Here is a 26,814-nt window from a genome sequence, read left to right as displayed (position 1 = left end):
TCATTCACTCGTGTTTGCGATAAGCACTTGATAATATCAGCTGTTATGGGCTGACTCGCGTCCCCTCCAAATTCAAGGGTTGAAGTCCTAATCGGGACCACACAATGTGACTGCATTTGGAGATCAAGTCTTTATAGTGGTGATTAAATTAAAATAAGGTATGGGGGGGGCTCTAATCTGATGTGACTGGTGTCCTTACAAGTATGGGGACACTCACAGATCATCTGGGAACCAAGGAGAGCAGCCTCAGGAAGAACCAACCCAACTGACATTTGGTCTTGGACTTCTGGCCTCCGTGAGACAGTACGTGTTGTGTAAGCTGCCCGGTGTGTGGCAGCCAGAGCAAACTCGTCCACCGGCCTCGTGCCGTGTGAACCAATCAACTAGGTGATCATGATCAATTCAAGTTGAGGGAAGCAAGGGGCTATGGGGAAAGAGACATACCTAACCCAGGGTTGGGCTGAGATGATCAGGGAGGGCTTCCTGGAGGAGGAAACATCAGGTGGTACCTACCTGATCAATGAGCTAGAGTATTTAAGAAACACGCAGGGACATTTTTTTTTTAGGGGGAGGTGGAAGCGAGGGTGTACTTTGTGGGTTCTGGGAACTGCAAGGGGTTTCGTTTTCTTAGAAAGGGCGGGAGAGAGGGGGGCTGGAGTAGCTGTCAGACTGAGCCCAGGTCAGGCCCGGTGCAAGACCTGCCTTCTTATGTGTCCCTCAGAGGGGCCAGAAGGGAGAGGCTGTGACTGGCATCCTAAAGACACCTGCTGGAGGGTCCACTTCTTGCTGGTGTGGTGGAGATGACGAGGGCCGCAGGTGAGCTCTGGAGAGGCCTGCTGATGGCTGGGGAGTTGGGGTCAAGGGCACAGCTTTCACCTCCTCCACCGGCACAGAGAGTTAAAGGAGCATGTAGCAGCCCCCCCAGTGCCCTAACTTGGAGTTTTCTGATGCTGGCCATCCATTGTGTCGGCTGCCTGGAAATGCACGCACACGCGCGTGTGCATGTGTGTGTGTGCGCGCACACGCACACACACACACCCCCCCCCCGTATTAGCTTGCTTGTACTGCGGTAACAAAGGACCGCAGATTGGTGGCTTCAACAACAGACGTTTACTGTCTCCGTTCTGGAGCAGAAGCCCAACATCAAGGGGCTGGAGAGGCTGTGCTCGTCTGGAGATGCCGGAGAAGGATCTGTTCCAGGCGCTTCCCCGAGCCTCCGGTGTCACAGTCCAGCGTTCACATGCCGTCCTCCCTGCGTGCGTGTCTGTCCACGTGTCTCTTTCTTGTCGGGACTCTCGTCAGACTGGATGAAGGGCCCACCCTACTTCCAGTGCGACCTCAGTTTAATTCATTTTGTCCACTAAGACCCTATTTCCAAATAAGGTCACATTCTGAGGCACTTGGGACTTTCAACATGTGCATTTTGGGGGGAAGCGATTCAACCCATTACACGCACATCATGTGTGTGTAAGGCCTTTGTGACGCCAAGGCCGCCACAAAGAAACGCCCCACAACAGGACAGACGTGCATACAGATGGTCACGAAGAAGCACGGACCCCAAATACACACAAATGGCCCAAGACACCCCCGCAGAACCTGGCACGTGGACGCACAGATGGACACGGCACACAAAGTATTTGCCCACGTACAACGGCAGGCCGGCAGCGCTGGAGACACACAGACATAGGAACACTCCCCGTGTTGCAAAGGACCAACAGACCCGGGGCTCAAACACTCCTCCTGCAAAGTCATCCAGAACAGACGGAGAAATGAACAGAAACACACACAGATACAGAAATACCAACGCCGTCTTTCCACAGGCAACCACACGCGTGTGGGCACCCCTGTGCGCAAACGAAGCTGGTCCGCACAGGTGCGGAGACCCATACGGGTGACTCCACCAGGCACAGGGACACACCCCGGACCCCGACAAGGCTACCTCCCCGCACAGCAGGTAGTCCGGGAAGCAGACAGTCACACACACACCCTCACATACACTCGCTCGTGAACGCCCCGTCCTGGGAGCGCATCAGCTCGGATGAAGACATCCGCACGCGGGGAAGCTGGTGGAGGCCGGCTTCAAACCGCAGACAGGCAGCCCCTGGATGAGACCGAAACCTTTCTGAACGCGAAGACCAAACCGGGGACAAGGCCGCGGCGGATCGCCCCAAGTTTAAGCCAAGCTTGCCCTCTGGTGGACCGTAGCAGTAGTGCGCCAACCCCCTCTGCAGACCCGGGTCCCCGCTGGCCGAAGAGAGCAGGAGAGAGCAGAGAAAGGAGTGTGTGTGTGTGTGTGTGTGTGTGCTTGCGCGTTTCCGTGCATATGTGTATATGTCTGTCTGTGTGTGCATGCGTATGTCTGTGTGTGTGCCTGTCTGTGTATCTCTGTATGTGTTTGTGTGTGTGTGTGCACGAGTGTGCGTGTCTCTCTGTGTGTGCATGTATGTCCATGTGTGTGTCTGTGCATATGCGTATATGTATGTTTGTGTGTGTCTGTGTGTGTGCCTGTGTATCTCTGTATGTGTTTGTGTGTGTGTATGTGCATGAGTGCACATATGTGTCTCTGTGTGTGTGCGCGTGTCTCTGTGTGCATGCATGTATGCCCATGTGTGTGTCTGTGCATACGTTTGTGTGTGCATGCATGTGTCTGTGTATTGTATCTCTGTGTGTGTCTGTGTCTGTGTATCTCTGTATGTGTTTGTGTGAATATGTGTTTGTGCACAAGTGTGCATATGTGTGTCTCTCTCTGTGTGCATGTATGTCCATGTGTGTGTCTGTGCATATGCGTATATGTATGTTAGTGTGTGCATGCATATGTCTGTGTGTGTATCTCTGTGTGTCTGTGTATCTCTGTATGTGTTTGTGTGTGTATGTGCACGAGTGTGCATATGTGTGTCTCTGTGTATGTGCATGTATGTCCATGTGTGTGTCTGTGCATATGCGTATATGTATGTTAGTGTGTGCATGCATATGTCTGTGTGTGTATCTCTGTGTGTCTGTCTGTGTTTGTGTGTATGTGCACGAGTGTGCATATGAGTGTCTCTGTGTATGTGCATGTATGTCCATGTGTGTGTCTGTGCATATGCATATATATATGTTTGTATGTGCATGCGTGTGTCTGTGTATCTGTGTCTGTGTGTCTGTCTGTCTGTGTATCTCTGTATGTGTTTGTGTGTGTATGTGCACGAGTGTGAATATGTGTGTCTCTGTGTATGTGCATGTATGTCCATGTGTGTGTCTGTGCATATGCATATATGTATGTTTGTGTGTGCATGCGTGTGTCTGTGTGTATCTGTGTCTGTGTGTGTGACTGTCTATCACTGTATGTGTTTGTGTGAGTGTGTGTATGCGCACAAGTGTTCGTATGTGCATCTTTGTGTGTGTGCTTGTGTCTCTGTGTGCATGAATGTATGTCCATGTGTATGTCTGTGCATATGTGTATGTGTATGTTTGCGTGGACATGTGTGTGTCTGTGTGTGTATCTCTGTGTGTGTCTGTGTTTTGGGTGTTTGTATGTGTGTGTGTCTGCGTGTGTGTGCTTGTTCACAAGCCTGACTTTATGAGCCCAGGTTTGGGCACCAGAAAGGGCTCCTGGTGCTTTTGACTTTGTGGCGGATCAGCATCATCACAGCACCCTATGACACCCCTATTCATTCACCCAAAACCACAGGAAAGGACCCATCTAGAGGGTCCCCCGGAGGTCTTAGTCCAAGGATTTCCTGGATACAAGCCCTCCCAGCTTCCAGAGGCTGGGACAGGGCAAGCAGGAGAAACAGAGTTGGGATCCGGGGTCTTGGAAAGAATAAGTTCATGTTTATACTGTTAGAAGGTGGTGAAACATATTGAGGGTAGGGGGGGCTCTAGCCAGAGCCTTTTTCTGCGGCCAGAAGGCCCTTCCCATGTCTGTCACCCCTTCCAGAGGCTTGCACTTGAGCTGTTGAGTCAGTACCTTGTATGTTCTGGAAGAGAAATGTTTAATCTAAAGGAATAGCTCTCTAATGGTGGAAGTTCAGTGAAGTCAGGCACGGGGCAGATCTCCTTTCTTCTTTTTAAAACTGGTTGGTTGGGACGCCTGGGTGGCTCAGTGGGTTAAGCCTCTGCCTTCGGCTCAGGTCATGATCTCAGGGTCCTGGGGTCGAGCGCAGCGGGGAGCCTGCTTCCCCCCCTCTCTCTGCCTGTCTCTCTGCCTACTCGTGATCTGTCTCTGTCAAATAAATAAATAAAATCTTTAAAACTGATTTGTTGAGGTATGATCAATACCTAAAGAGCTGTACATGTTGAACATATATGTCACAATGACTTCGGGGACACTATCTACCTGTGACATCATCACCCGTATCAAGGACATTAACGTCTCTCTCACCTCCCAGGGTTTCTTCCTGCAGCAGATTTTCATGCAGGGCCCCATATTACATGGGGACTATTTACTCGAGGTCGACCTTTCCTCGGGGGCCCAGAACGCCGTGTTTCCCTGGTGGTGGAGGCTGGGGTCCCAGGTCTCCAAAGATCCACGCCCCACTGTGTCCTCAGGCGCCCGTCCGAGGGTGCGTGCTTCCCTCTAGAGGCTGACTTGGCAGAGGTCCCCGAAGACCGGACTTCAAACGCAGGCTGGAAGTCAGCCTGAAGGGTTTGAGCTTCGGGCTGCGGGAGATGGGGGTGGGGGAGGGGGCACGGAGCCAGGGGCTTTAATCAGTGGATGCTGGCAGAGCACGTGCCAGTTTCCACGGTATGAAGACACCTGGAGTGTCTGATCCCAAATCCTTGCATGATCACCCCCTTGCCCCTGCAGTGGTCCCCATTCCTGATCCACTCGGGGAAAAGCCCCGGTAGACATCAGACAGGAAAGGCGTCAGGCTGGATCTGTAGGATGGCCCTCAGGGCCCCATGGGATCTGAATCTCCCCCCTCCCCCCCGGGGCCACGGTGGCCTCCGCAAGCAGGAAGGGGGAGGAGAAAAAGCTGAGCCAAGACGCGGGCTCAGTTTAAGTTTTGGAGGGCAGCTCTGTGGGGGAAAATAATGCTGAGGAGCGTCCCCGGTGTCTTGATGGGGGCGGGGGGTGTTCCTGATTGGGTGGCCAGGGAAAGGCCTCCCTCCCGTCTGCGCTGAGGCCGGAATTCACGGAGAGGGTGCATCATCGAAAATGGGAGGGAAAACGCATTTTGGGCAGAGGAAGCAGGCAGGCGCAAAGGCTCTCAGAAGCCCGTTGAGTCGGTCAGCCCTGCATTTTCTGGAAGAGAAATGCTTTTTTTTTTTTTTTTTAATGTTCAACTAGCCAACATACGGTACATCATCAGTTTTTGATGTGGTGTCTAACGATTCAGTAGTTGCGTATAACACCCAGTGCTCATCGCACCACATGCCCTCCTTAACACCCACCACCCGGTCACCCCATGCCCCGACCCCTCACCCCCTTCTGGAAACCTTCAATTTGGTTCCCAGAGTCCAGAGTCTCTCATGGTTTGTCTCCCTCTCTGACTTCTTCCCATTCAGTTTTCCCTCCCTCCCCTGTGGTCCTCCACGATATTCCTTATGTTCCACATATGAATGAAAACATGTGATAATTGTCTTTCTCCGCTTGACTTGTTTCACTTAGCGTAATCCCCTCCAGTTTCATCCATGTCGATGCAACTGATAGGTGTTCATCCTTTCTGATGGCTTCGTAATATTCCTTTGTATATATGAACCACATCTTCTTTATGCATTCATCTGTTGAAGGACACCTCAGCTCCTTCCACAATTTGGCTATTGTGGACATGGCTGCTATGAACTCTGGGGTGCATGTCCCCTTCCTTTCACTACATCTATATTTTGGGGGTAAATACCTAGAGAAATGCTTTTATCCAAAGGAATGACCAATAGTGGAGTTTCAGGCAATGAAGTCAGGCATGGGACAGGTTTCTCTCTCTCTCTCTTTCAACATCACTCTATTGAGGTCTGAAGAATGAGCTTGGTGAGATCAAGAATTTTTTTTTTTAAATCATAAAAGTTAGAATCCCCTCCAAGAGTTTCCTTTGGTAGCCCCCAATGGCCCACCAGAAGTCTTTCTGAAAATTAGAAAAAGGTGCCCCCACCTGGGAAGATGCAGACCTACTCCCAGGGTGCCCAAACAGACACCTTTGCACAGACACAACTGTACAGAATCCCTGGCGTCCGGCGAGGGACAGAAAAAAAAAAAAAAAAACCCTTTTCACCAGTTTTCTTACGCCATCAATTCTGACATTCTTGGAGATTCACTTCCTTCAAATTCTGTCCCCTGTTTGCCTGGGCTCTGGGGCCCTGTGTTTGGGGAAGAAATACAATGGCTTATTATGACCCTCTCAAAACTTCTGCCCTTCCACATCCTCTTTTGGGTGAGGCCCAAATGGGGCAGCATCCGAATGAGGTGCCAAGGGGTATGGAAAAGCAAATCCCGCGATGCCACCAGGGTTCCACACAGAGCACCCAAGCTCTAGTTGTTGAGGAAGAGGGATTCCCAAAAAATGTTTCTTATCAGTTCAAAGCGCAGTCAGGAAAGAGAAACTTGCCCGTTTGGTGGTTTTATGGTTGATTTTTAAAAGGAAGTAAGATTTAGATTGTTTTCCAGCTGTATGGGCCCAATGTATTCATCACTGTGAAATGAGATCAGCTCTATGTGAAAACAAATGTAAGGGACATCACTTCCCTGGAGAAACTCAAGACGCATGTCTTTCTGTCGCTTTATATAGTGTAGAATAATTGGGTTCCTTTCTATGGGTACACAACAAAATCATTTCATGGAATGCTGGGTACCTTTTATACTGCAATCAGTCTTAACTCTATCAAGCAGTGATTTATGTAGAATAAAGTGCTTCCTTTCACAGTGTAAAATCTGATGAGTTTTGAAAGCCTCTGCTGTAAGCAAGATACAGAACATTTCCCTCATCTCCCTAAATTTCCTCGAGCCCCCTGTTTCCCTCCCTCCCTCCACTCCTGGCTCTAGGCAACCATGGATTTGCCCCCATCCCACCCACCAACTAGGATTTTCTAGAACTTTCTTTTCTGTGGTCTTAATTTAATTTTTTTTTTGTAGTTTCAAGTTTTTAAAAATTTTTTTAATTAAAAAAATTTATTTATTTATTTATTTATTTGACAGAGATCACAAGCAGGCAGAGAGGCAGGCAGAGAGAGGGAGGGAAGCAGGCTCCTTGTTAAGCAGAGACCCCGATGCAGGGCTGGATCCCAGGACCCCGAGATCATGACCTGAGCCGAAGGCAGAGGCTTTAACCCACTGAGCCACCCAGGCGCCCCCAAATTTTAATTTTTTAAATTTAAATTCAATTAGACAACATGTAGTATATCATTAGTCTCAGATACAGTGTTTAACAATTTATCAGTTGCGTATAACACCCAGTGGTCATCACATCACGTGCCCCCCTTAATGCCCACCACCTGGTTTCCCCATCTTCCCACCCACCTCCCCTCCAGCAACCCTCAGTTTGTTTCCCAAAGTTAAGAATCTCTCATTGTTTTTCTCCCTCTTTGATGACTTCCCATTTAGGTTTCCTTCCCTACCCCTATGATCCTCTGTTCAGTTTCCTATATTCTACATATGAAGAAACCAAATGATAACTGTCTTTCTTTGATCGACATATTTCTTTCTGGATGACACCCTCTAGTTCCATCCATGTTGATGAAAATGGGAAGTATTTATCCTTTCTGATGGCTGAGTACTATTCTATTGTATATATGACCACATCTTCTTTATCCATTCATCTGTTGATGGACATCTGGGCTCTTCCGAAAGTTTGGCTATTGTAGATATTGCTGCTTTGACATTGGGGTTATATGTGCCCTTTTGGATCACCCATTTGTATCTCTGGGGGAAATACCCAGTGATGCAATTGCTGGGTCACAGGATAGCTCAATTTTCAATTTCTTGAGGATACTCATAGTGACTGCACCAGCCTGCATTCCCATTAGCAGTATAAGAGGGTCCCCCTTTCTCCCCATCCTGGCCAACATTTGTTGTTCCCTGTCTCATTAATTTTAGCCATTCTGACTGGTGTGAGGTGGTATCTCATTGTGGTTTTGATTTGTATTTCCCTGATGGGAAGGGATGTGGAGCATTTTTTTTCACGTGTCTTTTGGCCATTTGTATGTCTTCTTTGGAGAAATGTCTGTTTATGTCATTTGCCCATTTCTTGATTAGATTATTTGTTTTGGGTTTTGTTTTTGTTTTTGTTTTTGGATGTTGAGTTTGATAAGTTCTTTATAGATTTTGGATACTAGCCCTGTATCTGATATGTCATTTGCAAACATCTTCTCCCATTCTGTCGGTTGTCTTTTGGTTTTGTTGACTGTTTCCTTTGCTGTGCAAAAGCTTTTGATCTTGATGAAGTCCCAATAGTTCATTTTTGCCCTTGCTTCCCTTGCCTTTGGTGATGTTTCTAGGAGGAAGTTGCTGCAGCTGGGGTCGAAGAGGTTGCTGCCTGTGTTCTCCTCAAGGATTTTGATGGATTCCTGTATCACATTGAGGTCTTTCATCCATTTTGAGTCTATTTTTGTGTGTGGTGGAAATGGTCCAGTTTCATTCTTCTGCATGTGGCTGTCCAATTTTCCCAACACCATTTGTTGAAGAGAATGTCTTTTTCCATTGGACAGTCTTTCCTGCTTTGTGGAAGATTAGTTGATCATAGAGTTAAGGGTCCATTTCTGGGCTTTCTATTCTGTTACATTGATCTATGTGTCTGTTTTTGTGTCAGAACCACACTGTCTGGATGATGACAGCTTTGTAATAGAGCTTGAAGTCTGGAATTGTGATGCCACCAACTTTGGCTTTCTTTTTCAACATTCCTCTGGCTATTTGGGGTCTTTTCCAGTTCCATACAAATTGTAGGGTTATTTGTTCCATTTCTGTGAAAAAAGTTGATGATATTTTGATAGGGATTGCATTGAATGTGTAGATCGGTTTAGGTAGCATAGACATTTTAACAATATTTGTTCTTCCAATCCATGAGCATGGAATGTTTTCCATTTCTTGGTGTTTTCCTCAATTTCTTTCGTGAGTGTTCTATAGTTTTCTGAGTACAGATTCTTTGCCTCTTTGGTTAGGTTTATTCCTAGGTATCTTATGGTTTTGGGTGCAATTATAAATGGGATTGACTCCTTAATTTCTTTTTCTTCTGTCTTGCTATTGGTGTATAGAAATGCAACTGATTTCTATGCATTGATTTTATATCCTGACACTTTACTGAATTCCTGTATGAGTTCTAGCAGTTTTGGAGTGGAGTCTTTTGGGTTTTCCACATAAAGTATCATATCATCTGTAAAGTGTGAGAGTTTGACTTCTTCTTTGACAATTTGGATGCCTTTTATTTATTTTTGTTGTCTGACTGCTGAGGCTAGGACTTCTAGTACTATTTTGAATAGCAATGGTGATAATGGACATCCCTGCCATGTTCCTGATCTTAGCAGAAAAACTCTCAGTTTGTCCCCATTGAGAATGACATTCGTGGTGGGTTTTTCATAGATGGCTTTGATGATATTGAGGCATGCACCCTCTATCCTTCCACTGTGAAGAGTTTTGATGAAGAAAGGATGCCGTACTTTGTCAAATGCTTTTTCAGCACCTATCGAGAGGATCATATGGTTCTTGTTTTTTCTTTTATTAATGTATTGTATCACATTGATTGATTTGCAGATGTTGAACCAACCTTGCAGCCCAGGGATAAATCTCACTTGGTCATAGTGTAATCCTTTTAATGTACTGTTGGATCTTATTGGCTAGTATTTTGGTGAGAATTTTCATGTCTGTATTAATCAACAGTATTGGTCTGTAATTCTCCTTTTTAATGGGGTCTTTGTCTGGTTTGGGGATCAAGGTAATGCTGGCCTCATAAAATGAGTTTGGAAGTTTTCCTTCCATTTCTATTCTTTGGAACAGTTTCAAGAGAATAGGAATTAATTCTTCTTTAAATGTTTGGTAGAATTCCCTTGGGAAGGCGTCTGGCAGTGGGCTTTTGTTTTTTTGGGAGATTTTTGATGACTGCTTCAGTTTCCTTGCTGGCTATTGGTCTGTTCAGATTGTCTATTTCTTCCTGTTTCCATTTATAAGTTTCCTGGAATGCACCCACATTAGCTTTATAAGCTTCCTGGAATGCATCAATTTCTTCCAGATTGCATAATTTGTTGGCATATAGTTGCTGATAAGAATTTTTAACAATTGTTTCTATTTCCTTGGTATTAGTCCTGATCTCTCCCCTTTCATTCATGATTTTATTAATTTGAGTCCTTTCTCTTTTCTTTTGGGTAAGTCTGGCCAGAGGTTTATTGATCTTATTAATTCTTTCAAAGAACCAAATTCTAGTTTCATTTATCTGTTCTATTGCTCTTATGGGTTCTGCTCTAATCTTTATAATTTCTCTTCTCCTCCTTGGTTTAGGCCTTATTTGCTGTTCTTTCTCCAGCTCCTTTAGGTGTAGGTTTAGCTTGTGTATTTGAGATTTTTCTAAGTTTTTGGGATAGACTTGTATTACTATGTATGTCCCCCTTAGGACCACCTTTGCTGTATCCCAAAGGTTTTGAACAGTTGTGTTTTCATTTTCATTAGTTTGCATGAATTTTTAAAATTCTTCTTTAATTTCCTGGCTGACCCATTCATTCTTTAGCAGGATGCTCCTTAGCCTCCAAGTGTTTGAGTTTCTTCCAAATTTCCTCTCGTGATTGAGTTCAAGTTTCCAAGAATTGAGGTCTGAAACTATGCAGGGAACAATCTCAGTCTTGTGGTACTGGTTGAGACCTGATATGTGACCCAGTATATGATCTATTCTGGAGAATGCTCCATGTGCACCCGAGAAGAATGTGTATTCTTTTGCTTTAGGATGGAATGTTCTGTATATATCTGTGAAGTGCATCCAGTCCAGTGTGTCATTCAAAGCCCTTGTTTCTCTTTGTTGGTCTTCTGCTTAGATGCTCTGTCCATTGCTGTGAGTGGAATGTTGAAGTCTCCTACTATCATTGTATTATTATCAATATATTTCTTTAATTTGGTTATTAATTGGTTGATGTAATTGGCTGCTTCCCAGTTAGGAGCATAAATATTTATAATTGTTAGATCTTCTTGTTAGATACACCCTTTAAGTATGATATAGTGTTCCTCATCATCCCTTACTACAGTCTTGGTTTAAAATCTAATTTGTCTGATATGAGGATTGCTACTCTAGCTTTCTTTTGAGGTCCATTAACATGATAAATGGTTTCCTACTCTCTCATTTTCAATATGGAGGTGTCTTTAGGTCTAAAATGAGTGTCTTGTAGACACCATATGGATGGGTCTTGCTTTTTTTTTTTTTTAAATCCAACCTGATGTCCTGTGTCTTTTGATTGGGACATTTAGCCCATTTACATTCAGAGTAACTATTGAAATACATGAATTTAGTGCCATTGTATTGCTTGTAAAATTCCTGTTTCTGTAGATTGTCTGTTTCTTTCTGGTCTATGTTACTCTTGGGCTCTCTCTTCCCTTACAGGATTCCCCTTAATATTTCTCACAGGGATGGCTTAGTGGTCACATATTCTTCCAGTTTCTGTCTGTCCTGGAAGCTCTTTGTCTCTCCTTCCATTCTGAATGACAGCCTTGCTGGATCAAGTATTCTTGGCTGCATGATCTTCTCATTTATTACCCTGAATATATCATGCCTGCTCTTTCTGGCCTGTCAGATCTCTGTAGACAGGTCTTCTGTGAATCTAACATTCTCACCCCTTTAGGTTAAGAACCTCTTGTATCTAGCTGCTTTCAGTATTTTCTCTTTATCTCTGAAATTCGCCAGCTTTACTATTAAATGTTGGGGTGTTGATCTATTTTTATTGATTTGGGGGGGTCCTCTCTATCCCCTGGACTTGAAGGCCTCTTTCCTTCCCCAGATGAGGAAAGTCCTCAGTTATTATTTCCTCAGCTATACCTTCTGTTTCTTTCTATCTCTCTTCTCCCTTGGGGATTCTAATAATTCCAATACTGTTCCATTTTATGGCAGCATTGATTTCTCAAAGCCTCCATACTTGTTTTTCTCTCTTTTCCTCAGCTTCCTTCCTTTCCATCCACTTGTCATCTTCTGCATCATGTTCTCTCTTTTCTCCCTCATTTACTCCAGCTGTTAGAGCATCAAATTTAGGCCAGAACTCAGAGCCTTTTTGTTGTTGGCCTGATTAGATTTCACTTCTGCACTAAGTGATTCTCAGGTGTCTTTCCTGTCTTTTCCAAGCCCAGCTAGTAACTGTAGAATTGTTATCCCAAATTCCAGCTCCAGTATTTTACTTACACCCATGTCAGTTAGATCTGTGGGGGACAGTATTACCTCTGGTCCTTTCTTTTGTCGTGAACTCCTCCTCCTAGTTATTTTGCCCAGAGGAGAGGGAACGAGAGAGCAAAAATAAAAAATATCAACCACGACCCAAGCAAAACACACCATAGACAAATCTAAAGAGATCAGAATCCAACAAAGAAAAGAAAAAGAAATTAAAGGATGGGGGGAGAATGTAATCTCCCAGTCTCCCAGGTGGACAAAACATGGTGATTCACTTGGTCCTGGGTACGTTTGGTCTGTTTGTTAGAAGACACTAAATCCCAAAATTGTAAAGAAAGCAAAACTTATATACATACAAAAATAAAACCGAATACAGTGAAAGGAAGCCGAAAATGAAGAATATATCTGTAAATGCAAAAGGTAAATGCAACAAATGCAAGTTAAAAAAACGCTTAAAAATAAAGAGTTGATAAAATAAGAAACTAATTGAAAAGGGAAAAAAAGGGTGGGGGGCGCCTGGGTGGCTCAGTCGCTAAGTGTCTGCCTTCAGCTCAGGTCATGATCCGGGAGTCAGAGTCCCAGGATGGAGCCCTGCATCAGGCTCTCTGCTCAGTGGGGAGCCTGCTTCTCCCTCTCCCACTCTCCCTGATTGTGTTCCCTCTCACGCTGTGTCTCTCTCTGTCAAATAAATAAATGAAATCTTAAAAAAAAAAAAAAAAGAAAGGGAAAATTTTAAACTGAAAGATAAACACATCATGAGAAAAAAAACCCTCGAATTCTATATATCCTTTTCCCCAAGCCCTGGAGTTTACAGTCCTGTGTGCTCTATAAACTTGGCGTTCCCCTGTTGTTTCAGGGGGCCTTCTGGGTGGGGCCTGCTGTGCCGATTCTCAGGGGGCTTCCCCCTGCAGGCCTTCTGCCTCTCTAGAGGATGAAAACAAAAATGGCCGCACCACAGTCTCGAGCCCCACAGTCCCCTCTCTTCAACAAAGCCTCACGTACAAGTGTCTTCACTTTTGTGTACCAAACTCTCCACTCTCCTGCCGTGCACACTGGCACTAAGCCTCCTGGGGAAAGGCAGAGGGTCCCTGCATTTTTGTCCTTTGCACTACACCCACACTGTGAGTGGTTGCCTGGTCACATGAGCTCCTGGGCTGCCCCTCCTAGGGAAAGGCAGAGGTCCACTGCTCTCCTGTGGGCCCTGCAAGAGAGCGATCACTCATCATGCTGTAGTCTGTGGTTTATGGCAAACTGAGCTGAGAACCCTCTCCCAGGCTTACTGACCCTAACTGGTTTCGCACTCCAATGCTTGGGAGCTCAGTCTGCTGAGGCATCTCCATTCTTTCTGTGACTCCGGTGATCCTGGGACCACACTGTCCCACCAAGGATTCTGCTTGGTTTCACCCTCTGAGCACCTTTCAGGTAGGGACGTCTCTCACTGGAGCAGATTTCTAAAGGTTCCGATTTGGCACTCTGGGGCTATATCACTTTCTGGTAGCCGGTTTATGGAGGCTCCCTCCCACCACCAATTATCTTCTGATATATCCCCTCAGATTCATGTCTCCACACCTCCTAGCTTGCAAAAAGTGGTTACTCTTCTATTTGTAGAATTTTAGCAATTCTTTTCTTACATCTCAGGATGAATTCATAGGCGCTCAGAATGATTTGATAGTTATCTATCTAAATTTAGGGGACCAGATGAAGAGAGGTCCCCTACTCTTCTGCCATCTTGCCTCCCTTCAGTATTTTCTAGAATTTCCTGTTGTTGGACTGTGTGATGGTTAATTTTATGTGTCTGCTTTGGCTGGAGGCTGGTGATCAGTTGGTGTGGCCAAACCCAAGTCCAGATGCTTCTGTGAAGGTATTTTAAAGATGTGATTAACATGAAGATCAGTGGACTTTGAGGGAAGCTGATGAACCTCCATAATGTGGGTGGGTGTCATTTAATCAGTTGCAGACCTTATGAACAAAAACTGAGGTTTCCGAAGGAAGAAGGAATTCTGCTTCCAGACTGGAACATAGAAATCTGGAAATCCCGCCCGAGTTTCCAACCTTTGGACTCAAGATGGCAGCATCAGTTTTTACCTGGGTCCCCAGCCTGCTGGTTTAGCCTACAGATCTTGGACTTGACAGCTCCCACAATCAGGAGAGCCAGTTCCTTGGGATCCCTCTCCTGTTGCTTCTCTGGAGAACCCTAATACAGAACTCTTCTAGTATTTACTCTTGTGTGTCCTTTATGTCTGGCTTCTTTTCCTCAGCATAAAGTGTTTGAGATTCATCCACACCAGGAGGCATGAGGGTCCTAGTAGTTCTTGCCTTCATCATGGAGACATAGCACCTGTCCCTGAATGTCTGAGCTCTGCCCAGCATTCGGCAGCTGTGGACATTTGTGCGTGAGTCCTTCTACGGATGTACACTTCTATTTCTCTTGGACAAACACTCTAGGGTCCAGTGATCCCGCTTCTGGGTATACAGCCACATGAAACCAAACCTGGATGTCAAAAAGATAATCTGCACCTCCATGTCCATTTCAGGATTGCTCACAACAGCCATGTCATGGAAACAATGTAAGTGTCCACCAGTGGATGAATGGATAAAGAACATGTCTCACACACACACGCATGTGCGCACACCCACACCCACACACACTGGAATATTATTTAGCTACAAGAAAGAAGAAAATCCTGCCATTTGTAACAATATGGGTGGACCTTGAGGGCTTTAAGTGACGGAAGTCTGACCGAGAAAGACAAATGCCGTGTGGTGTCATTTATATGTGAAATCTAAAAAAGGGGAATGTGTAGAAACAGAATAGGATGGCCACCACCAGGAGTGGGGGTGTGGGGCAAATGGGGAGATATTGGCCAAAGGGTGCAAACTTGCAGTTAGGAGAGGAGGGAGTTCTGGGGATCTAGTACACAGCAGGGTGGTCATAGTTAACAGTACTGTATTAGATACTTGGAAGTTGCAAAGATACTAGATCTTAAATGTTCTCATCAGAAACAAAATTTGGCCATTATGTGACATGATAGAGGTACTAGCTTATGCTCTGGTGACCACCAGATTGTAATAGATACACATTTTTAAATCAACACATCGTATACCTTAAACTTAAGAAGATAGGGAATTATTTCCATTCTAGTTGGCAAGTAGTTATGATTCCCAGCCAACTGCATATCTAGCCTTTCCCATAAGATATCCCATGACCCAGCTGCTGAAGGCTTAGTGGCTGGCACCAGATGTGGTCCCTGGATCTTGTCTGAGGTTCCCAGCCAGCATTGGTTCTGTTGGTCAGTGCTCTGCTTAGACGAGGAATCCTGTCCTTTGGGTATCACCTTGCAGGAGCACTGACAACGCGGACTCCGTCTCTGGTCCTCTGTCTGGCTCCCACCTGTGCGTTGACCTTCCTGGGGACTATGCGTTCCAGGCCGCATGGGGATTAATGTATGCTTTGACCAGGAAGTGGGAAGGCTTGTTCTGAACTTCCCTTAAGGGATGCACAGAAGCCCTCACTTTTGACAACCAGTAGAGATTCCCTGGCTCACAGACAGCCCCACTTTAGGCAACTACCCTGTGACCTCACCACCAGGCCCTTCACTCCATAAAAGTTGGGGATTATGTCTGGGCTGCGTGGGGAGTCGCTGTGGGGAATGGTTGTGGACCCCATGGATAGTCACTTCCCAATCTCCTGTCAGAAAGTTACCCTGAACACACTCTCTGTAAGAGCTACAGAGAGCCTGGCTTTGTTTTTCCATCTTTTTTTCTTTTTTAAAAAGATTTTATTTATTTCTTTGACAACCAGAGATCACAAGTAGGCAGAGAGGCCGACAGAGAGAGAGAAGGGGAAGCAGGTTCCCCGCTGAGCAGAGAGCCTGATGCGGAGCTCAATCCCAGGACCCTGAGATCATGACCTGAGCCAAAGGCAGAGGCTCAACCCACTGAGCCACCAAGGCGCCCCTATTTTTCCATCTTAAAGTGATTTCTTAATAGCGCAGAGGACCACAGGGGAAGGGAGGAAAACGGAGTGGGAAGAAATAAGAGAGGGGGACAAACCATGAGAGACTCTTGACTCCAGGAAACAATCCAAGGATTTGAGAAAAAGGAGGTATGTGGGGGAATGGAATAACCTGGTGACGGGCAATAAGGAGGGCACGTGGCGTGATGAGCCCTGGGTGTAATACACAGCTAACGAGTATTTAAACACTACGTCAAAACTAATGATGTGCTCTATGTTGGCTAACAGAACACAATAAAAAAGTAAATAGAAAAGCCCCCTCTTGGCCTGGAAGATACATTACTGACTCTTCTCCACTTTCTGGCCCACCTGTATAGAAAAACTGTTAATATAATTAGCCCTTGGTTGGGGTCTGGGAGCTTGGACGCTGCCTTGTGGATTCTTGTGCACCAGGTTTGCTGGACGGGTGTTTAGCAGAGGCAAGGTGAAGGAAGTGAGGTGGGACAGAGAAAAAGAACTAAGCGAGGAGGTGGTCTCAGCTGGAATTAGCCTCAGCCTGATCCCATGGGGGAGCTGGGAGCCTAACTACCACCATGAGTTGATCTCACCATGGGGCTGGCCTCTTGCAGCTCTGTGACCGTGGGTTACTATCTGGGTTGGGTCTGAGGGTTTGTGCAGGCTCTGGGGAAGGGGAAGCTGTGAGCTCTTATCAGGCAATGCTCACAGCAGCTGGGGGATGGGTGGTCCACCTGCTAAAGGGTGACCGTAGGGCATCAACAGCATCCGTTATGGGGCCCTCAGTTGGTATAGGATGACTATGGTTCGGGGGGGAAGGGGAGAAATGAGGCCAGCAGGGGAGACCAGTGTAAGACTAGGCAGGGTCTTGAGTGCCATATTAATGAACCTGGAGTTCATCCTGAGGAAAATAGGGAGCCATGGGAGGATTTAGAGTGCAGGAGGAACATGGTCAAGTTGGGTAGGGCTGTCCTAGAGTAGCCCTGCCACATACCTCTAGGGTTCCTCCAGGCTGATTTCTTCAATCTTGAGTGTCCCTTATTTTCCCCTTTGCTGAGAAAGACATAAGAGGTTAGGTTTACCAAGCCACGTGGCTAGCAACCCCATTTCCTCTATTCCATCCTTCCTCTTCTCCCTCTAGGCCTGCCCCCTGACTGTCAGGATCTCTGAAGTGCAGATTTTATAGCCTTAGTTAACTGTTTGGGGTTTAATAAAGGGTAACAGGCATCTTGAGATCCTCCACCTCTGACCAGGACCCCAGACCGATGTTTAGGTAGGATTACGAGGCTCCCCCGACACCTCCCTACCAAGGTGTCCACCTCCACATCCCTGGAACCTGTGAATATGTGACCTTACATGGTAAGCGGGCTTTGCAGATTGATTAAGTTAAGGATTTTAAGATGAGGAAATCCTGGGTTATTTGAGTGAGTCTAATGTAATCACAGGTACTGTTTTTAAGAGGGAGGGAAGAGGGTCAGGGGGGGAATGAGAGAGGGAGATTGAAGGAGAGAGGGAGGGAGACAGGAAGATGCTACACAGCTGGCTATGAAGACCAACGAAGGGGCCTCCAGAAGCTGGAAAGGACAAGGAATGGATTTCCCCTGGAGCCTCCGGAAGGCACGCAGCTCTGTTGACGTCTTGACGTCAGTCCCCCAAGACTCACTTGGGACTCTGACTTCTGGATCTGTAGTGTAATGAATTTGTGTTATTTTAAGGGGCTGTTTGTGGTGATTTGTTGTGGTGGGGGCAGGCTAGTCGCATGTCCTCCTCCCATGGCCATCCCCAGCTATTCCTTCTGTCTCAGACTCCCCACTCCCCAGACTTTTCCGCACTTCTGCTTGCCCTGCTTCCTAAACTCCTCTCTGTCTCCACAGCCCTTGCCCTAGATCAGACCACATGCTTTTCTCTCCCTCAGGATGCAGCCCCACCCTCCGCCATGGCTCCCACTTGGGCCAGGCGCAGCTGTTGTAAAACCCAGCATGCCCCTCACTCCCTTGCTGAAATCCCCTCTGGTGCCCTGAAGATCAAGTCCAAACTCACGCACATTAGACCATTCTGCATGAAATGATCTTTATTGGCTTTTCCAGTTTAGTCATTGCTGGTACACGGCCTTCTGTGAGTAGCCATGACAACTTAGCATAGCAAAAGAATAATGTAATGACAATGAATATTATCAAGCATTTAATCTGTGTCAGGCAGGATTTTGTGATTTTTATTACATTAAACCTCAATCCCTATAAAGCTGGTGTTGTCTTCATTTTGGTGATGGGGAAAATGGCTTCTAGGTATACCAGTTGTCTCTTGCTGCCTACTCTACCATTCCAAAACTGAGTAGTCAAAAACTCCAGTTTTAGACAACCAGGTTTAATTTTCCTACATTTTCTGGGGGTCAGGAATCTAGAAGTGACTCAGCTGGCTGGTTCTGGATCAGGTTCCCCCTCCCCCCATGAAGTCACAGTCAAGCCATCGACATCAAGCCAACAGACCTCAGTTTCTCCTCATGTGGGCTTCTCCATAGTGCTGCAGAGTGTTCTTACAACATGGTGGTGGGTTCCCCCAGGTGAATGATCCCAGAAGGAGACGGCAAGCAGGAAGCCACAGTGACCCTCCAAACCTCACATGTCTCAGATGACCCAGTGTTAAACCCTCCTTTTCCTGTTCACCAAGTCTAGCACACCCTCAAGTAGAGCAGGATTAGGTCGCTCTTCCTGAAGGGAAGAATACCAAAGAATTTGTGGATGAAGTTAAAACCACTGCATTTATTTGTCTGCCTTTAGTGTCCACACCTTAGATGCACAGAACAAGGATTATGGAAGAAAGTGAAAATCCCAGAAGTTGCCCCAGTTGGCAACATTACCCCACATTATGGAATCCCCTCCACGGCGATGCTCTGGGACATGGCCTGTTGGTACCCTTACTCTCCAGACGAAGAAACTGAGGCCCAGAGAGGCAAGTCACTTTCCAAGGTCACTTTGAGAATATCTTGCAAAATCAGGATCTGATCCTAGGTCTGATTCCATCTCCTGTGGCCCTAAGAGCCAACACTCAGAGTTTTTCCTGCATGCCAGACTCTGTACTAGGCACACCATATATGCCCCCTCCTCAGAGGCTCACATCAGCCCCATGAAGTAGATCTGTTATTATTGGACCCAATTTACAAATGGGAATGTGGAGACACAGAGAGATTAAGAACTTGCCAGGACCACACATGCCTAGGAAGCAGAGGAGATGGGATAGGAACCTCTTGTGATCTGGTTCTAGAGTCTGTGTATCCTCCAGTACTTCTCCTTAACACAACACAGCTTTTGTTTATCATCTTTCTTGGTGGAATTTGCTATGTTTCTGTGCTGACTCTTAACTGCAACCTCGCCATGTAGGGTCCCTTGATGCACACACGGGGGACCATCGATGAATTTTCTTCAATGATCATAACTGCAGGGTGGGTGTTTTGCTTTGCACAGAGCAAAAGGGAGCATGTAGAAACACTTGGGGGCTTTTCTTCCCAAGAAGTTGGGGCTAACCTTTGTGTCTCATTTTTAGCTTGTGGCAGATGCTTTGGGTGCCTACCCACACCTGTGACCCTCAACCCCTTGGGGCACACTAGACTGATATCTATCAGCTGCTGCATTTTGTTATCAACAGGGTTACACTCTGGTTATGCCCATTCTCTCTGCTTGGAGGCCAGGCCCGAGGTGCTGAGGGTTGATGTGAACCTCAATGCATGATGGGCAGTAGCTGGTGGATAGATACCCCAGCTCCCTTGCCCCTCTGCTGGGGTAACTGAAGACTTCTCTGGGATGCCTTTCAGAGTTGCCCCAGGAGATTGAGCTCTAGTGCAACTTCCTAGATGGCATGGCCCCCTGGGACCCTTTCCCGTCCCCATCTCACTGCCTACCCCTCCCAGCTGCAGTTTTCTGAGGTCACCTTCCTGATAAACGACTTTCACTAGAATCCTGTTCTCAGCATCTGCTCCTGGGAATGCCGGCCAAGGCATTACTAGACCTTCGTGTGTGTGAGATTGTGTATGCAGGTGTGTTAGGGCTGGGAATGTGGTGGAGTGCTGCTGTGCAGGGGTCAGATGTAGGACAGCTAAAGGCAGATGGGATATTTCAAGTGCTAGACCTTGGAGCCAGAGGTTCCTGGATTCAAATCTTGACTCCAAGTAACCTTGGACAAGTCCTAGCCCCTCTCCATGCCTAAGTTTCCTTTTTAATTTTATTATTATTATTTTTTGTAAAATAGGTGGGGGTCAGAATCCTTACTTGATGATATTGATGTAATGTGATGAAATTAAATTTTATTGAAATGTGTCCAGCACAGCACCAGGTCCATGATGGCTGTGGTGGTTATTTGTGTGGGGTGTGCTGGGAAGAGACCTTTGAGTGGGATTTGCTTCATTATGGACAAAAGATGGTAGTTTATTTATAGTTGGGGGCAATGAAAGACAGTTGAGAGGTGGGTGCTGGTGGGAAAAGAAGAGCAAGAATGGAGGGAAGGAGAGTGATTGGAGAGAGAGAGAGAACACAGTGACACATCAGCCAGACCAACTTTTCTTCACCATGGTGGAAAGAAAAAATTAGGGGTTTGCCATGCTGTCCTCATCCAGCAGCAATTCAGCAAAAAGTGCTGTCTTGCTCTGGTGGCATTGAGCAATTCTGGCTCCACCTCTCCCTTCTTCCCACACGTTCTGTTTACTGAAAATCTCAAGACCATAGAAGAGGTTCCCTCTTCGAATGAGAGAAACACGGCACCATGGGGAGCTCCAGCTTGCTCCTCTTCTGGGGTAAGTGTGGGGTTGAATGGTGATGGGAAGGTTGAGGGAAGTCTGCACTGGATGTATACTGTAGGGAAAAGGAAAGGCCATGGGGTGTCCAGCCAGAGACTCCAATTCTAGGTTGGACACTGCCAACACCTTCACTGGGGGGCCCTTGACAAAAATCACAGAGCACAGGGAATTCCCTTAGTCAGGGCAGACTTTCTTTATAGTCATTGATTTGACATGTATTTCCTGAGCAGCTACTATATGCAAGGTCCCGTTGTAGGCATGGAAGGAAGAGCAGTGGTAAACAAGCAGTTCTTGCTTGGCTGACATCCTCATGGGAGGGACAGGCAGAAAAGAAGCCACTGGCCATAACAGTAACCACCCACCTAGCAACATTTTAAGTTCCTTAAATAACTTCACAAAACATCTCCAAATACTGGGTGACTAGTAGCCCCATTTTACAAAGGAGGAAACTGAGGCAAAAGAGATTAGATGACTTGCCCAAGACTACTTAGCTCACAAGGGGTAGAGCCGGAAATCTGGCTCCAGAGTCGTATGCTTTATTGCTCATCACTAGGCTATGCTGTCCCAAATAATAACTACACAAAAGCATTTCAGGCAGTGGGAGTGCCACAAAAGAAGAGAGTAACTGGGGGTTATGTTGAAGGGGGAAGTCAAGGAAGACCTCTTGGAGGGGGTGACATTTGTGCTGAGGCCTGAGCCATGAGATGGAGCCTTCCTGTCTGTTCTCTTATTTCCCTTTCTTCAGGCGTCAGTTTGTACTGGTCTTATTTATGGCCTATGTTGTGGTTTTCTTTGTGTCTTTCAAGTTTTGGTCACTGTCCAAATCTATGAATGAGAGAGATGAGCACTGGGTGTTAAACACAACTAAGGAATCACTGACCACTACATCAAAAATTAATGATGTACTATATGTTGGCTAACTGAACATCGTAATGACAAAACATCTATGAATGAGGGACAATGTTTTGAACAACAAATGTGGGCTTCCTTAGCTGTGGTCCATTGCATCTATTTGTGAAGGAGAAAACTTGGGTGTAAAGAGATTAAATAAGTTTTCCAAGGCCATGCAGTCAATAATTAGCAAAGTCAGATTTTTAAATCCAAGCATTTTGGCTCCAGAGTTGGTATGCTTCAAAACAGTGCTCTGTTCCCTCTAAAGTGATGAAGGAGGGATGCCTGGGTGGCTCAGTCGGTGGCGCATCTGCCTCCGGCTCAAGTCATGACCCCAGCATCTTGGGATCAAGTCCTGCATCGGGCTCCCTGCTCCGTGGGGAGTCTGCTTCTCCCACTGCTTGACGCTTCCCCCGCTTGTGCTCTTTCCTTGTTTGCTCTCTCTCTGATAAATAAGTAAATAAAGTTTAAAAAAAATCTAAAATGATGAAGGAGCAAAACAATTTTGGTGATAATGAATGGGAAAGCCAGGAGTTTGGGTCTGTGGGACTTGTCGACTGGCAGGCATCCTTAGAAGGAGCAGGCAACTCGTGGACCGCAAATGCAGGAATGGCGAGTTGTTGCTTTGTGGTGTCAGCCCTTGTATTAGCTATTAGTGTCCCTTATTCTGCCCTGGAGTTAATCATCAGAGTAGTGATGACGACACTGAGGGTAGGGATGGTGGTGGGGGGGAGAAGATGGGGTGGTTGAGGTCAGGTGGTGGGAGTGGTGGAGGTGGGGGTGGTCATGGGGGTAGTGTGGGTGGTGATGGGGTTGAAGGTGGGGGTGGTAGTCAAGGGAAGGGTGGGGTGGGGGCAAAGATGGGAATGGTGGGGGTAAGGGTCACAGAGGTGGTAATAGCAAAGAAGAGCTAAATGCTGGTAGGCTGTACTGCCTTTTGGACACTTTTTTTTCATCTCTCCCTAAGAACCAAGTTTTGTCCTCTTGGGGAAGATATCATTTCTCTTGAGAATACATGTTTTAGTGTCTGTTTTTGAAAATCAGCTGGAACTTTTTTTGTAAAAGAAAATTAAGATAATACAAACAAAATGAAAAACATAAAGTGCAGAAACACAGGAATGGCTGCTGTATTATGTGACATACTGTATGTCTGTCACTCGGTTGGATCTCTCATCTATGTTCATCAAACCTACTTATATGAGGCCATTCCAGGAGCACTTTTTTCAGCTTGAGCACATTGCTTCTCGACAGCTCATGGTGTTTTTCTTTTCTTTCCCCATAGGGTATTGTGGTCTATTCATCTGGGTCATTTTCCCATTGGAATCAACAGGAGTTGGTAAGCTGGTCAAAGAAAATCCATATACTCAATGTGCGGGAAGATGCTTTTTGGGGAGGAGACCCTTCTGTCCCAGGAGGCTGAGCTGCAGCTGAATACTTGCTGGGAGAAACTTAGTGACAGAGCAAGGGATAAGTAACACCCAGGTCTCCTGGTTCCTCCTCCAGGCACTTACCTTTGTGCCTTGGATTTACTATGTGACCTTGGGTGAGTCACAGGAAACCTCTCTTGATGGTCACTTTCCTCAACCGTGAAACAGAGTTAACACAGGTTCCCATCCCACAGGGACATTGTGAAGCTTCAGTCGAAAGAGGTAACTTTGTTAACTACTTGGTACATGTGATAAGAGCTTCATAAATGGTACTGTTTTGGGAATGGGGATGGAATTTACTCAAACTACAACTCATTGTGGAAAAAAACGCATTTTAAAAACGTATTAATTGTTCTCCTCTTCTACATAAGCTGCTGCTGGATGGAGAGGAAAAACACTGCCCGTTCTTCATGTTCTCAGTGTCTCCATTTCCTGGGAAATGGAGAAATTCAGTCTGTGTTGTGCAAAGAGTTAATCTTTCGAATTTCTCACCCTACTCTTGGTCCTCCCAAGATGGTGGCTGTGTGTTGGTGTAGGGGCAACTTATGGGATCTTGTGGCTGTCAAGGGTGGACTGTGGATAGGATGTTTTGTCCACTGGTAGAGCATGGCCCCACCTTGCTTGTCTGGTAGTCCTCTCAGAAGCTCTATACCCTCCAGGGGTCTTCTACTTTCTATGTTCAGGCTATAGGAACCCAGAAGAGGTTTTTTTTTGACCACCTACTACCTCCCTCCCTCTATGGATTCTAATCCTTGGCTCTCATACCCTATTGGATGTGACAGTAGCAGAAAGCAAACTTCTCTTTTAGACTGGGAAACTCCACCTGGTCTTTGCTGGGAGAAGTCAGCCCCTAGCCTTGATACCCCTAATTCATCCCTTCCTACCCTGAAGTTTCTGAGGTGATGTGGCAGAGGAGTAGGGCTTCTGGTGGGTCCCTCTCATCTCTTTTTATTAGCTTCCCACAATTTTTCTCTTGCCTTGTGAAAGGTATTTATTTCCCTGACACCATGGCTTAATGAAAACTCTACTTTCTAGTCCTTCAAGCCTGGCTACCCCAAAATCTTTTTATTGAGATATGGCTGACATATACCATTGTGTAAGTTTAAGTGTGTACATGTTGATATGATACACATGTTGTGGTCTGTTATCAAAGGAGTGAGACTGATACAAAGTGAAGGTCAAGCAAAGCTTTATTTCATGCTGTATCTAGAATCAAACCAACCGGTCGCGGCAGTCTCTTACAGAGAGGGCGACAACCCCCAGCTTCACAGACTAGCTTTTATAGAGCAAAGGCCATGTGGTTGAGCCTGGCCACATACAGGTGGCCAATGAGATTGTAACACACGGAGAAAGTTGCATAGTCATGTTAGGTCACACGCGGGTGGCCAATTGAATTACAATTTACTCTATAGTAGCTCTTTGAACTAGCCTATCACTCTGGTCAGAATTGGCGCCCAAGTTTGACGCCCAAAAGGCGGGGTTTACATTCTTTGGTGGTTAGGGAGATAGTATATGTGCTTTACTGATTGGATGTCTCCACTGGCCTGACTCGTCCTTGCATTCTGGGCTCTGTTATCTCCATCTGACCTGACCCATCCTTGTATTTGGGCTCTGTTATCAGGGACTGGTCGACCATATTTTATTGGTTTCCCAGACTTGCTTTTAAGTAAGTTCCTCTGGGGGCGGGGCAGGGTCAGTTTAAGTGTTACTGCACAAACAACAAAATGGTTGTTTAACCGAGATGGAGTCGCTCTGGCTAAGTAGGCCCTTACACACACATATATTGAGAAAGATTATCACTATAGTGTTCACTAATATCTTCATCACCTTACATAACTACCATCTTTTTTTTCCTGGAATAAGGATATATAAGATCTACTTGTAGCAACTTCCAAGTACATAATGTGGTATTGTTCACCAGAGTAATTATGCTGTACACTAGATCCCCAAAACTTGTTCATCTTATAAGGCTTTGCTTTCAAGGCTACTGTTTTGCTGGGAACCCAAACATCCAGTTTTGGTAATTAAAACTTGAATGTTACTCTTTCGCTTTCATGTGTGTCTACTGCTAAGACATCCTAAAATCTCCTGAATGAGAGTAAATCCTTCAGCAGAATGTGTTGGGGAAGGGAGTTCACACCCATATACGTGGAAAAGAAAATCCTATCACTCTATTTCCAAAAAGATCACCTTGATTAAAAAAAAAAATCAATCATTATTATTCATTCCAGAAAGCCCTTGGCCAGTTAGGAACTCATTGTGTGACTCTCCACAGCTCTGAGACCCAGCCAGGGCCTGACACTATGCAGGCAAGTTAGGTAGATAAACAAATAAAAGAAAGAATCTGTGCCTCACATAGAGAGTGTGAGAGATGTTATAGTCAAGGCACGTGCACGGAATTTGTAAGTGGAAATTCCAAAGACTTAACATTTGAGAAAACTGAGCACTATTGGAATCAAAAATTGGAATTAAAAATGGAATTGGGATGTTAACTTTGTGATAGTTCACCAAAGTACACACTTAAAATATTTGTGCTTGTCTCTCTATACCATACTTTATAAAATACTATGAAAATGCATATACACTTTGACACAGCAGTTCCTAATCCAGAAATTTATTCCAAAGAGATGTTTGTATAAAGTACAGATGTACCTCACCATACACTCAAGGAAGTGTTCATTATACTATTCTGGTAACAACTTGGAATAAACAATGTTTGTTTACATGAGAGGACTGGTTGGATAAAACGGTGTGTTTGTTAGAATAACCCTAGCTACTGTAATAAACCCAAAACTGTCCATGGCTTACTAAAAATAAATTCAATTTTTGTTTGGTTTAGAGTCCAATGCAGATATTTCTGGCCACTGGGTAGTTTTCCTCCGAACGGTAATTTGGAGACCCAGATGCCTTCTCTCTTGTGGCTCAGCCATGCTAGGGTCTCAGAGTCTTCTGCAGACTGTGGTAGGAGGGGAAAGAAACTGTGGAGAAGGCACACCCACTTTCTAAAAACAGAGGTCTGGCAGTGAGGCATGTGGTATTTGCTTGGGGTCATAGGACCGTACCTGGACACAAGGTGAGCTGGGAAATGCAGTCCGGGGTGGGTAAGCTGCCTGCAACTGACAGTTCCATACCGTGGAACTTTGGCTTCCAAGCCAATCCCTGGCACGGTGAATGTCCATGGGCGTAGTGGAAACTACATAGTTGTTCAAAAGCATGAGTTGGGTCGCTATGCACTGACTTGAAAAGTTGCCCCAAACATATCCTTCCCTTAACTTTTTATTATAGAAATATTTAAACATCCAAAAGTAGGGGAAACAGTACAACAGACTCCCATGTACCCATCACCCAGCTTCCACGCTTGACAAATTTTGCTGCTCTTGGTTTGCAAGACCTACTCTGAAGTGAAAAAACAAGAGGACATCAGAGTTGTCCTTTCTAGGATGATGGACCTGTTCTGAATCTACAATAGCCACTAGTCAC

The 26,814-nt window shown here is 45.8% G+C and overlaps 1 protein-coding gene across 1 annotated transcript in view; it reads left to right on the top strand.

The window, feature by feature from the left end:
* Positions 1–20,982: 20,982 nt before the first annotated feature.
* Positions 20,983–26,814, top strand: part of ADGRE1 (adhesion G protein-coupled receptor E1) — a gene marked incomplete at its 5' end in the record, with an annotated part of 47,895 nt that continues 42,063 nt past the window's right edge. Inside the window, one exon of the mRNA XM_080821883.1 lies at positions 20,983–21,013. Coding sequence (XP_080678009.1) covers positions 20,983–21,013 — 31 coding nt within the window. The remainder of the gene's footprint in view (positions 21,014–26,814) is intronic.

The sequence above is a fragment of the Martes martes genome (assembly GCF_963455335.1).
Source record: "Martes martes genome assembly, chromosome: 1".
NCBI lineage: Eukaryota > Metazoa > Chordata > Mammalia > Carnivora > Mustelidae > Martes > Martes martes.
This window is presented reverse-complemented; position numbering and strand designations above follow the sequence as displayed.